At 39.4% G+C, this 13,524-nt stretch overlaps 1 protein-coding gene across 9 annotated transcripts in view; it reads right to left on the bottom strand.

Annotated features, from left to right (window-relative positions):
- The window catches only part of IFT88 (intraflagellar transport 88), a 129,337-nt gene that overhangs the window by 93,979 nt on the left and 21,834 nt on the right, over positions 1-13,524 (bottom strand). For 5 of the 9 annotated variants that reach the window (XM_074330134.1, XM_074330139.1, XM_074330137.1 and 2 more), the window contains 2 exons: positions 8,099-8,194; positions 4,061-4,123 (listed from right to left, as the gene is read on the bottom strand). In XM_074330134.1, the coding sequence (XP_074186235.1) occupies positions 4,061-4,123; positions 8,099-8,194 (159 nt within the window). Of the gene's footprint in view, positions 1-4,060; positions 4,124-8,098; positions 8,195-11,859; positions 11,985-12,024; positions 12,184-13,524 lie in introns of those variants that run through there. The other 4 variants (XM_019715697.2, XM_019715699.2, XM_019715698.2 and 1 more) reach the window with 4 other exon arrangements.

Below are 13,524 nucleotides of genomic sequence, written 5' to 3'. Positions count from 1 at the left end.
AAGTGACACAATTTTCCCATTTAATGTAATAAGCAGGGCATGATGACAGTACTATTCAGCAGGGGTCAGGAGACCGAAGCTCTGCCCAGTTACAGACAGCTATGAGACCTCTGGCTCTCAGGGCTTCAGTCTCCTCAGCTATAAAATGAGGGTCTCTGAGGTCAAGGTCACGTCTAAAGATTGCTGAAAGGCCAGCCTGGTGAAATTATCACCTGACATCTGATGGCTGAAACCACTAACCTGAAGACACTGTTCGCTTACGTATGCTAAGTCACACGATATGATCTATGAAGCACCTACATATGTAAAGGAAAGACCAATGACTACGGCAGTCTGCCTCTGCAAAAAGCTGAGAGTCTAGTGCTTAGCCTAGAGGAAGAACTCACCCTGTGGTCTCTCTGTGTAATGAAGGTAACTCAGAATTAAAGTACAGGTTGTGGAATGTGTAGTCAAGCACTAGCTTTACCCAGAGGCCTGGCTCTGCCCTGTCACCGGGAGGTGATCTTGGGTCTCCGACAGTCCTGGGGCTTCGCCCACCAGACAGTATGCATGTGCTTTGCAATGGCAGCTCTGGGACACACTATCCCAGCTCCAGCTCCAGCTTCCAGAGGCATTAGCCTTAACCGCCAGGAGGGCTGGAAGCTAACAGTCAGCCATGCAGATGCAGACAGTGTGCCATGGAGCCCCACTCAGATCTCCAGATACCAGGGTTGTGGGTGGGCTTCCCTGGTTGGCAATCCATAAATCTTGTCACCACATGCAGTGGCTGGGAGCAGCTAATGCCACCCAGCGTCCACAGGGAAAGGCCATCAGAAGTTCCAGGTTTGAACCTCAAATCTACCCTGTGTCTCTCCCCTTGGTGGAGTTTAACCTGCAAACTTCCCCTGTCTAAACCATGAGTGTAATTTTATAGCTTTCAGTGAGTTCTATTAGCCCTTTCAGAGAATCACGGAAGCAAGGGTGGTGTGGGGAAGCCCGGCACCTGCCACTGGTGGCAGAAGTGAGGACTGTCGTGGAGGAATTGTCCTCCAGCTGCAGGCACCACGCTAAATTCACTTACACAAAGGAGATGGGCAAGCGCCTCCAAGATCCTCCGCGTCTTACGTGCTTTAACACTGCTCGTTTAGATTTGCTAATACGTGTGACAGGGAGGAAAGGGAGAAGGTGACAAAGTGAGGGACACGGAAGCAGGAGGACACTTCCTGGGAAACACAGGAGTTGCTGTATATCAGTTTCTTAACTTTGGCACCATCAACCTTTTGCCACATAATTCTTTATGGAGGGTGGGGCTGCCCTGTGCCTGTTTGGTGTTTAGCAGCATCTCTGCCTGCGACCCCGAGATGCCAGTGGCACCTACCCAAGTTGTGACAACCAGAATACCTCCAGGCCAAATGTCCCCGGGGGCAGAAGTAGGGGACTGAGAACCATTGCTGCGTAGTAGAGGGCACATGGGGAGAAGCGGTTTAAAAGGAACGTTAGGGACAGAACTGTCTATACTCTACTGCTGCACTTAGTGCCAATCTTATTTATTTTCAGCCATGAAAGAATCTTGGCAGAGTCCATGCGCTGTGCAAGTCAGATGTGTGTACAAAAATTCTAATAATACTGAAAAATCACTCCAGCAATTTATGTACCGGTGGAAGATTAATTAATGGAGGGTCATTTATCCAAGGGAGGAGTAATTTGTAAATAAAGCCCCAATGTTTTGAAGTATTTATGTAACTTTAAAAATTAGAAAGGCAGGCGACAGGATGGCTCAGTTGGTTAGAGCACGAGCTCTCAACAGCAAGGTTGCCGGTTCAATTCCTGCATGGGATGGTGTGCTGAGCCTCCTGCAACTAAAGATTGAAAACGGCGACTGGACTTGGAGCTGAGCTGCGCCCTCCACTAATAGAGTGAAGGACAACGACTTGGAGCTGATGGGCCCTGGAGAGGCACACTGTTCCCCAATATTCCCTAATAAAAAAATAAAATAAAAAATTAGAGAGGCAAATACGTTTTAAACAGTGAGTGTTTTAGGTAAACATATCCCATCCAGTTCCTTATATAAATAATAATGTTTATATTCTCAAAAGCATAAAAAACTCTTTGATCTAAAATACTTTAAAATTCACTTGCTGAATACACTGAAAACTATAAAACATTGCTGAGAAAATTTTGAAAAATACAAGTACAGTAGTACCTCAGTTTTCAAACGTCTCCTTTGACGAACATTTCAGTTTACGAATGCTGTAAATCTTATGGATCTATGGTATCATTAGATAGTAAAATTCATGCTAAATTTGAAGTTTTAGGGGTTGATTTTAAAGGTCTGGAATGGATTAATCCATTTTGCATTACTTTCTATGGGGAAACAGTGCCTCGGTTTTTTAACGTTTCAGAACTCAAACGGTCTTCGGGAATGGATTACTTTTGAAAACCAAGGTACCACTGTAAATGAAAAGACATCCATGTTCAGGGATTGAAAAACTTAATATGACAAGATATCTATACAACCCAAAGCAATCTATAGATTCAATGCAATCCCTATTAAAATCCCAATGATAGCTTTTGAAGAATTAGAAAAAGTCATCCTAAAATTCATTTGGAATTTCAAGGGACCCTGAAAAACAAAACAATTTTAAAAAGAAGAACAAAGTTGGGGAACTTGCACTTTCTGATTTCAAAGCAGATTACAAAGCTATGGTAATGAAAACTTGTTACTGGCACAAAGACAGAAAAATAGGCCAATGGAACAGAATTAAGAGCCCAGAAATAAACCCTGATATATGTGGACAAATGATCTTCAACAAGGGTGCCAATGGGGAAAGGACAATCTTTTGAACAAATGGTGTTGGGAAAACTGGATATCCAGATGCAAAAGAATGAAGTTAGACCCTTATCTTCCACCATACACAAAAGTTAACTCAAAATGGATTAAAGACCTAAAACTATAAAGCTCTTACTAGAACAAAACACAAGGGAAAAGTTTCATGATATTGGACTTAGCAATGATTTCTTGCATATGACACCAAAAGCACAGACAACAGAAAGTAGACAAATGGGATTACATCAAACTTTTGTGCATCACGAGACACAATCAACAGAGTAAAAAGGCAACCTCCAGAACGGGAAAATATATTTACAAATCATATATCTGATAAGGGGCTAATATCCAGAATATATTAAAAAAAACTCCTAGAATTCAACAATAAAAAAATCAAGTAAAACAGTTAAAAAATGCGCAAAGAACTTGAAGAGATATTTCTTCAAAGATAATATACAAAAGGCCACCAAGCACATGAAAAGATATCACTAATCATCAGAGAAATGCAAATCAAAACCACAATGAGAATCACCTCATATCCATTAAAACTGTTACTTTAAAAAAAAAAAAAAGAAAATAATAAGTGTTAACGAGGATGTGGAGAAATTGGAACTTCTGTGCACTGCTAGTGGGAGTGTATCGTGGAGCAGCCACTATGGACAACAGTATGGCGGTTCCTCAAAAATTTTAAAATAGAATCACCATAGGATGCAGCAATCCCACTTCTGGGCAGGTAAGTGTCCAAAGGATTGAAAATAGGGTCTCACAGATAGTTGCACCTCTATGTTCATAGCAGCATGGTTCACAATAGCCAAGAGGTGGCAGCAACCCAAGTATCCACAGAACAAACTGTGGTCTATCCAGACAATGGAATATTATTTAGCCTTAAAAAGGAAGGAAATCCTGTCACATGCTACGTACATCATGTGTGAACCTTGAGGACATTGTGCTCTGTGAGATAAGCCAGTCACAGGAGGGCAAACACCAGGTGATTCCACTCACATGAGGCATTGAGAGTCGTCAAATTCATAGAGACAGAAAGTAGAATGTGGTCTCCAGGGGCTGGGGGAGAGACTTGGGAGTTGCTGAATGGCTACAGTTTCAGTTTGGGAAGACGAAGAAGTTCTGGAGATCGGTTTCACAACAATGACAAGGATTATATTTAACACTAACTGATCTGTACAGTTAAAAATGGTTAAGATGGTAAATTTTATTTTAGGTATTTTTTACCACAATTAAGAAAAATTCACTTACTGGAGGTCTTCTGCCATGACTAGTTCTCACAGCTTGCTGAAAAGCTGTGTCATTCTCCAATTCCTAAAATGAAAAGACAAATTTAACATTCAACTTGAAGTGAGAATTAAAAAGAAAATGTCGAACCTTTTTTGTTTGGTATTCATGATCCTCTATAATTCATCTTACCCCATCTGCTGACATCTGGTAGGGGCTCGAGAGCCCCTGTCCTCAAATCTCCCCCCTTCACTGCCCAAAACATCAAGGCTTCTTCTTTCCCTAGGAAGAGGAGCACTGATAATGTTGTTCAATCCTGAGGACAATTTACTGGCCACTGTTTGAATGGGCGACATCATTACGCCCGGTTAAAAGATCAGGAACACTAGGGTGCAGCCTTTCCTCCAAGGAGCTAGACAGGAAAAACAGAGTCACATCATTTTCTCCCTCCTCACACACCTCATCTTCGTCGACAGGATGTGACCATCACTACCAGCCCTGCCTGAGAAAGCCTTGGGACACAAACGCCATATTCTCTGCAAGCAATGGGGCAAACACTTCCTCTTGTTCCATTTCTGTTTGTCTAAGTGAAAATGACTTTTCATCTCCCTGGAGAGGTGATGTCTGAGATTCACACTAGGGTGAACCGGGGCAAACAGACGTCCAGGCTGCAAAGCCACTGGGAACCAAGCCTCAGTTGAAATACACGTAAAATGTTATTATGCTCCGCTGATTCCTGTACTCATATTCACCCACAGGAAATTTGAGAAAAGGAACGTAAGTCAAGAACAAGATACAAGTGTTCCTAGGTTTCCTGGACAAAATGCCATTTTCAGGCTCTCGAAAGCACCCTGTCTTAACAACTGCCAATTTCTAACCAGCCTGTACTTCCTACTCCTTCACCAACACACACTCTGGCTCTAACCCTCATACACATCTTGTGCACAATTCCCACACTAGCCTCTGATTTATTTCAATATACAGTCCCCCCTTTTCCGAGGTTTTACTTTCCTCGGTTTCAGTTACCGGAGGTCAACTGTAGTCGGAAAATATGAATCACCCCTTCGTCTCACATCTCCATGCTATACATGCTCCCTGCCACTAATCACTCAGTAGCTAGTCACTACCAGTCACTCAGTAGCTGTCTCGGTTATCAGACAGGTTATCAGACTGACTGTTGGGGTATCTAAGTACATGTGTTCAGGTAACACTTATTTTACTTAATAATGTCTCACTCACTTCCCTTCCTCTCATCTCGTAGACAATTATCATCTCACATCATCACAAGAAGGGTGAGCATAGGACAATAAGAGATTTTGAGAGACAGGCCACATTCACATAACTTTTCCTAGAGTATAATGTTAAAATTGTTCTATTTTATTATTAATTGTTAATCTCTTACTGTGCCTAATGTATAAATTAAACTTTATCATAGGTGTGTATGTATAGGAAAAAACGTATTTATAGGGTTCAGTACTATCCCAGTTTCATGCATCCACTGCGGGCCTGGGAAAATATCCTCCATAGATAAGGGGGGACTACTGTACTTCCCACAAAAATCTACTTGATTATTAAAAAATAAATATAAATAATACATAAAAAAGAGTCAATATCAACTTTTTAAAACTCTGCAGAAAATTAAAGTAAAATGTTTATATAACCAGGAGATAATACAGTACACTTTAAACATTTCATTATGTGCAAGTATTCTTCTTTAATTTTTACTTTAAATAATCTTTATAACCTTCCATATCAACTACATAAAATTAAATAAATATATAATTCTCGGTTAGCCATAGAAACCAGGCAACTTTCTCATGAAGTATTAAACCAAAGGCAACCTTCAGCATACATAATTAATTATACTACTTCAGCAGATTTTTTTAGGACAAGGAAGTCTTCTAATATTCCTAAACTATTAGTAAAATTTGATAATCAGCTCAACAAATTCTAACTGACAAACTAAAAATTGTCAACAAATTCTCTAATTACAAATACCAACTAACTCAACTTTTGTAATTTTTTCTTTGTTAATTATTTGATTAACCATTTGTATAATCTAGGGACCATCTTAGCAACTGTTTCAAATAATTCAGTTATATATTAAACTTGTTATTATTCCAATTAATTAAGATAAAAGAAAACCATGGGTAAACCAAATATTATTTTTATTTTACCGTATGATTTATTTTTGTGTCTGATAGTCTAAATATTCACTTGAAATGAAATAAGCCAGACTGTGACGACCTAATGAGTTAGGAAGTTTTCTCTGGTTCTTTAAAAACAATCATATTCATGATCTAATTCCATCTCTGAGACTCGATCCAAGAAAATGTTAGATCAAAATACACAGTTATTTATGCATAAAACTGTTCACTGCATTGTTGTCATTTATAACAACAGAAAACTCAAAATATCCTATGATCAGAAAATAGTCGCAATCAACTGTATATATTATGTAGCCATGAAAATTATATTTATTTCAATTTTTAGTGTCATGAACCTTTGCTTATGAGGTAGCTGAATGTAAAAAAGCAAACAGAAAAATAAATGCTAGTTCAATTCAAATCTGTTAAAACTTTGACGGAAAGACAAAGCAATAAAATGTTGATAGTAGTTAGTTCTGAGTGATTGAATTATGGATAATTTTGTTTTCTAACAATGAGCATGTATATTTTTTATACACTTAACTTTTATAACTGGGAGAAATGGGGAGATATGAAGGGTTTTCATAATTTATACTAACTTAGGAAAATGTCTAGGCTTTCATACAAATTGTTTTTCTCCCCCTTTTTTCCGCCCATACAAATGAGTTTATACAATCCTACCTATGTGAGTGTGAGTGTGAGTGTGTGTGTGTGTGTGTGTGTGTGTATGAAGGTAGAGAAACACCTGCGTAGTAAAATACAAGAGAATACAACAAAACACCAGGTATATATCTAATACAGGTAATCTCTAGGTGAAAGGATTTAGGTCATTTTATTTTTTTCTCCAATCTTCTGTATTTTTCAAATTTTCTACAATGATCAGTATCTCCTAGATTTTTATTTCATATAGAGTAAGTGAATGGTTTCCATTTACTTTCCCTGTTTTCTTTCTCGGTCTTAAATTTATAGACCACTATTTTTCTCCAGAGGAAAAATAATTTAAAAATGACTAAAAGCTATATGAAAAACTCTAGAATAGAATGAGATTTCCTAAATTAAAGTCCTATAAACGCTAATATTTGATGCTTATATACTATCAAGTAAATTAACTCCCACATCCCTCATTCTCTTTTTTCATACACTAATTCAAGATGAGTTTACAAAGAGGATTTTTTGCTTTTGCTTATGTACAATTTGGAAACTATAACTCTCACAACAATGTTCAAAGATTTAACATATTCAAATATTTGTCTTAGTAACAATTTTATCTTTTAAATTACTATACCAGTAAATATTAAGCAAATGTAGATTTGTTGACATAAATGGATATTAATAAAAGAGAAAAAGCAGGTTACAAACCAGAACATGATGTAGTATGACACCATTTTATCCCAAACTATATAGAGATATATATGTATTTGCATAGGGAAATGTTTGGCTAGATAAGCACTGTAAGTTAGCTAATGGTTATCTCTTAATGTTAACAGTTTCTATGATTTTAATTTTTCTTTATACCTATTTCTATTTCCTAATTTTCCTATAACATACTTGTGTAATTTAATTAAAAGAAATAAAATAACCCTACATGACATTTCAAATTTAGAGCCTTAAAAAAACCAACTGATTTTAGGTACTCTGAGTGACTGACGTTTTCTAACTTACACGCTCAGATGCCAGTGCTGAAGAATACAAGTGGTGACCAATCCAGTTTTGTCCCCATAACCTTCCTCATAATGTTTTTCCTTCTGCTGCTATTATTATTGGTGTAAGTTAACAGAGTCTTCAATAATAGCACTTTTCCACGCTTTTAATCAGCTTACTTAAAGCATAATAAAGCATAACCCTCAAATCCAAGCTTTTCATGAACTAGCTGCTTAACAAAGACTAACGTAAAAAGCAACCAGATTCCGTTTACCTTGGTGTCATAGGTCGGGTTGTAGTCATTATAACCAGAATAGAGATCGTCTTCATCTGTCTCTGGGGTCAGGCGTACATTTTCCATCATCTGTACCTGTGAAAAATCGGCAGTGTAAATACGTTCTTGGGATAAGAAATAATTCTTAATTGAAATAAAGTATTTAACAACCTCTCTGGTCAAATTTACCTCTACACATTTTTAGGGTTTCAATTTTTTTTCATGTCAAATTCTCAAAACTAGGTGTCAAAACGTTCATTTGTTGCCCTCGTTCCACATTTATTCCAAACCTAGTATGAAAGGACAGTGCCAGGCACTAGAAAAGGGTACAGTTTATGTTCCTGATTTTCAAGGAGCTTAGTGTCAAGTGCAGAAAAAAAGCTATGTAATAGTCAATTACAGTGCAAGGCAGGAACCACTGCACACAGACCAGAATGGCTAAATTAAAAAGTCCCCAAACACAAAACGTCAGCAAAGATAGCAAGCAACTGGAATACTCATTTATTGTTGGTGGGAGTGTAAAATGGTACAATTTTGGAAAAAAGTCTGGCAGTTTCATAAAAATAATATATATCTCTTATGACCCAGCAATTTCATTTCAAAGTATTTACCCAAGAGAAATGAAAACATGTGCCTACAAAGAGATTTGTAGAAGAACGTTCGTAGGAGCTTTACTCATAATAGCCCCAAATGAGAAACAGACCAATTGCCCATCAATACAATGGATAAGCAAAATGTGGCATATTTATAAGTGGATACTATTCAGCAATAAAAAGTAACGCATTCAGATGCCACGTAGAGTAATATAGCAGAATCTCACTTATGCTGAGTGAAAGAAGCCTCATGCAAAGCAGTACACTATGTGTTGTTTCACTGATCTGAAGTTCTGCATAGAATTTTTTGGGATGGTAAATGTTCTGCATCTTGACTGGGGTTTGGGTTACACACGTGTATACATTTGCTTGCAATATCTGCTTTTCATTGTTTGTAAATTCTTTCTTGAAAGAAAAAACTAACAAAAATGAACCATAACTAATATGCATACTTAAATATTTAAAGGAAAGCTGAATATCTATAATTGAGTCTGAAATGCATAAAAATAATATAGATACATGAACAGATAGGTGAGAAAGCAAGTATAGAAAAATGTTAATGGTAGAATCTATGTAGCAAGTGTGAAGTTCACTGTAAAATTTTTTAAACTCTGCTGTACATTTGAAATTTTTGACAGTAAAATGTTGGGCAAAAATGCAAGACAGAATAAAACAGATGTCGAAGCAAAGTAAAATAGAAGCATGGGAAATATGCAATTATTGTGCATATATATGTATATGTATATATGTATATACATATACTGTAAATGTAAAAATTGCTAGAGAATCTGGGAAGACTTTCTAGGAGAAATCATTCAAGTTCAGTCAATATTTTAGGTAATTTGGGGACGGGGAGAGGCTAGCTACCCAAGAAATGTAGCATTGAGCTATGCTGCCCATGTTAAAATACATATTTTCTTGAAAGATTGTACAATTTTAAGTGCACTAGTAAATTCCTACAAAAATTTTAGCTTAATCTTATTGCTCAGTATAATGCCACATATATGTGGTTACTCATAACCTTTTAAAAATTATGTTTATGTGAAGTAATAAATTGTTAATTTTTGAGATATAATCCCCATACCATAAAATTTACCCATTTCTGATGTACAACCCAGTGGTCTTTAGTATATTTACAAGGTTGTGTAATAATCGCCACTATTTCATTTCAGAACCTTTCATCACCCCATAAAGAAATCTGGGACCCTTTAGCATTCACTCTCCAGTCCTCCCACCTAATCTGCTTCTGTCTCTATGGATTTGCGTGATCTGAACATTTCACATAGATGGAATCACACAACACGTGCCCTTTCTCTCACTGAGCATCATGTTTCAAGGTTCATCCATGTTGCAGCCCGTGTCAGTGCTTCATTCCCTTTTATGGGTGAATAACAGTCCATCATACAGATCAGCAACATCTCATCTATTCATTAATTAATGGACATTTGGATTGATTCCACTTTGTAGCTATTACGAATAGCTCTGCTATGAACATTCCCGTAGAAGTTTTAGCGTGGACATACGTTTTCAATTATACGAGTATATACCTGGGAATGGAACTGCTGGGTCATATGGCAACTCTATGTTTAACTTTTGGAGAAGGTGCTAGACTTTTCCAAAGTGGCTGCACCATATTACATCCCACCAGAATGTATGAAGGCTCCAGTTTCTCCACGTCCTAGCCGACATGTTATTGTCCCTCTTTTTGATTATACCATTCCAGTTCCTGTGAAATGGTATTTCATGATGGTTTTGATTTGCATCTCGCTGATGACTAGTGATGTAGCACATTTTTTCACGTGTTTATTGACCATTGTAGGTCTCTAAGAAAATGTTTATTTAGATGCTTTGCCCATTTAAAAAAATTAGGTTATTTGTCTTACCTGATTTATAAGAATTCTTTATTTATTCTGGATACTAGATGTTATCAGATATATGATTTGCAAATATTTTTTCCCATTCTTGATAGCATCCTCTGAAGCACAAAAGTTTTTAATTTTGATGATGACAATTTACCCATTTTTCCTTTGGGCATCACATCTAAGAAACTACTGCCTAATCCAAGGCCAAGAAGATTTACACTTCTGTTTTCTTCTAAAACAACTTTAAGAGTTTTATGCTTTTACCTCTTACATTTAGGTCTTTTAATTTCTCATTATTTTTTGGAGATGAAAATTCACCAGTATGAGTGCAATGTCAATCAAATAGAAACATTCACTCCAAAATACCTCCATAAGGTGTTAAAAGTCACTCACAGAAGATATACAAACTATTGTAACTTACAAGCTTTAGCTCAGGTAATGCTAAAACAGCAGTTCTCAAACTTGAGCTTGCCTCAGAAACCTAAGGGCTTCTGATACAGATCGCTGCAATACACATGACTACTCCCCCAGCACCAGAGCTTCTGGCTCAGGGAGTCGTGGGTGGGAGTCATCCCCACGCCTCCAGCCCCTAGAACGAGTATCTCTAACAATTCCCAAGCGCTCATGCTGCTGTCTGGGGACTGACACAAGAACTGCCTGATCACCAGTCCTCTTTAAGTCAGCTTGGCTTACAGGGATGCCATAAAAACAAGCAACTTTTACAACTAGAGATCCTTTCCACTGGGTTGCTGCCAGATTGAAAATAGTTTGTATGGGGTGAACAGAAGAACTTTAAAGGTGTGGAAAGATAGGTGGGAAACGGTGAATGCAGTACCCACGCTAATAGCTCGGGTGCCAGAACAAAGGTAACAACTCAGGTTTGCTGCAGTTTCCAAGCCATGCCAAACGTAGTTTCTGCACATCATGAGCCTGTCACGTTGAAATAATATGGGGATGATGCCCCCTGAATATCAATGAAATGCCAGTAAAATCTTTCTTGAAACGTGAGTTATTTGTTTTTATCATTCTCTTCTACTGCCTGTGCTGGACAGCCTCCATCCAAGACGCCTATTGTATGTAGGTCCTCAAACGCTCACAACCAGGAAAACCACCGGGTAAAAGTGGAATTTGAGGCCCAGGAGGAATGTCGGCCTGTTTTCGTCCTTGGGAGCGACAGCACACGCTGTCTGCACTCTGCTGTGTGCTGGCACATCTCACGGACTCAACCTGTCAAGGAACACCTCCAAAAGCTTTACGTGACACAAACATTAAAGGTCTGCTGTGAAAGGTCTAACTGGGTGCCGACCTTCCTGGTTGCTGAACGACACGGTCAGCGGAGGCGGGAGGGAGGGCCGTGCGCCCGGGAGGCAGAGACCCTTCGCGGACCTCACAAGCCAGGCCCGAGCCCCCAAGGGCAGCGGCGAGCTCACGCCGGCCCCGAGGCGCCCCTGCCCCCGGGCCCTTCTCCTACCTCACGGTGAGGGGAGCTGGGCGACCGGGAGCCAAGCCCGGGAGGACCCGGCGCTGTGGAGAATCTAAAAGGCTGCGAAGGCCGAGAGGCACCAGGCCGTTGCCACAAGCAGATCCAAGGAAGCCGCTCCCACAGTGCTCTGCGCCAGGGCGGGGCCTGGAGGGCGGGGCCAAAAAGGAGGGAGCAGGGCGGGGGCGCGGCGGGTGCGGACCGCCGGAGCTTCTTGGCGGGCATCCTTTATGGGGAGCGGGAAGGAAAGGAAGTCAAGGTCTTATCAATCCTGATAAAATCAGCCAGAAAGCAGATGAACAAAGAATGACACCAGATTACTTTGACCCACCACCCGTAGCCAGCACACTAATCTGTGAGCCTTTCCCCGTTTTCCGTGCAATCACCTACTCCTTTCAAGGTTACTGTCCTGAGAAGCCAGTCCGGGAGCCTCAGCTCCTCGTCCCCCTCTTCCCGCCCGCATTACCCGTTCCCACAGCACCCTGTGCACACCTTTATCAGAGCGCTTCAGGTATTCTTGTGTGGTAAGTTCCTTAGAGGGCAGGACTGAAACTTTGTGCCCGAAGCACCTAGAACCAGCTTCATAATAAAACTTAAGAAATACAATATGGGGGCGCGTTGGCTCAGTTGGTTAGAGCCCGGTGCTCTCAATAAGGTTCCTGGTTCCATCCCCACATGGGCCACTGTGAGCTGCGCCCTCCACAAGTAGATTGAAACAACTACTTAGCTTGTAACTGATGGGTCCTGGGAAAAAACAAATAAAAGTTTTAAAAAATGCAATATGGGTGAGGAATTAAATTCATAGTTGTTTAATAAAGTTAAAGTTTGAATATATAAAGATAAGTGAACGGGTAGGGGGGTTACAGGGAGTCTAAAGACAGCAGTAATGAATGAGTTTTAAACATTAAGACCACGTTGGGAGACAATTCTCCATGAATCTCGCTTTTGTTCTGAACTGCTGTGTTTCCCCGAAAATAAGACCTAGCTGGACAACCAGCTCAAATGCATCTTTTGGAGCAAAAAGTAATATAAGACCCGGTCTTATTTTAACATAAGACCGGGCCTTATAATATAATACAATATAATATAATACTGGGTATAATATAATATAATACCAGGTCTTATATTAATTTTTGCTCCAAAAGACGCATTGGAGCTGATGGTCTGGCTAGGTCTTAATTTCAGGGAAACATGAAGTTATGGTGGTTAATTTAATGTGTCAACTGGACTAGCTCATGGTACCTGGTTTTCTGTCAAACACCAGTCTGGATGTTGCTGTAAAGACATTTTTAAAGCTGTGATTAGCAGTTAAAACAGTCAACTTTGAGTAAAGCAGATTACCCTTCATAATGTGGGTGGGCCTCATCCAATCAGTTGAAGGACTTCAGAGCAAAGGGGGAGGGCATGCTACTGCTACCTGCACATTTGAGCTGCAACATCAGCTCTTTCCTGGCCTGCCGTGTCCATTTTGGACTTGCAGCCCCCACAACT

This window comes from Rhinolophus sinicus, linkage group LG04, assembly GCF_036562045.2.
Source record: "Rhinolophus sinicus isolate RSC01 linkage group LG04, ASM3656204v1, whole genome shotgun sequence".
NCBI classification, from domain to species: Eukaryota; Metazoa; Chordata; class Mammalia; order Chiroptera; family Rhinolophidae; genus Rhinolophus; species Rhinolophus sinicus.
The sequence above is the reverse complement of the archived record's forward strand: the minus strand, read 5'-3'. Positions and strand labels throughout refer to the sequence as shown.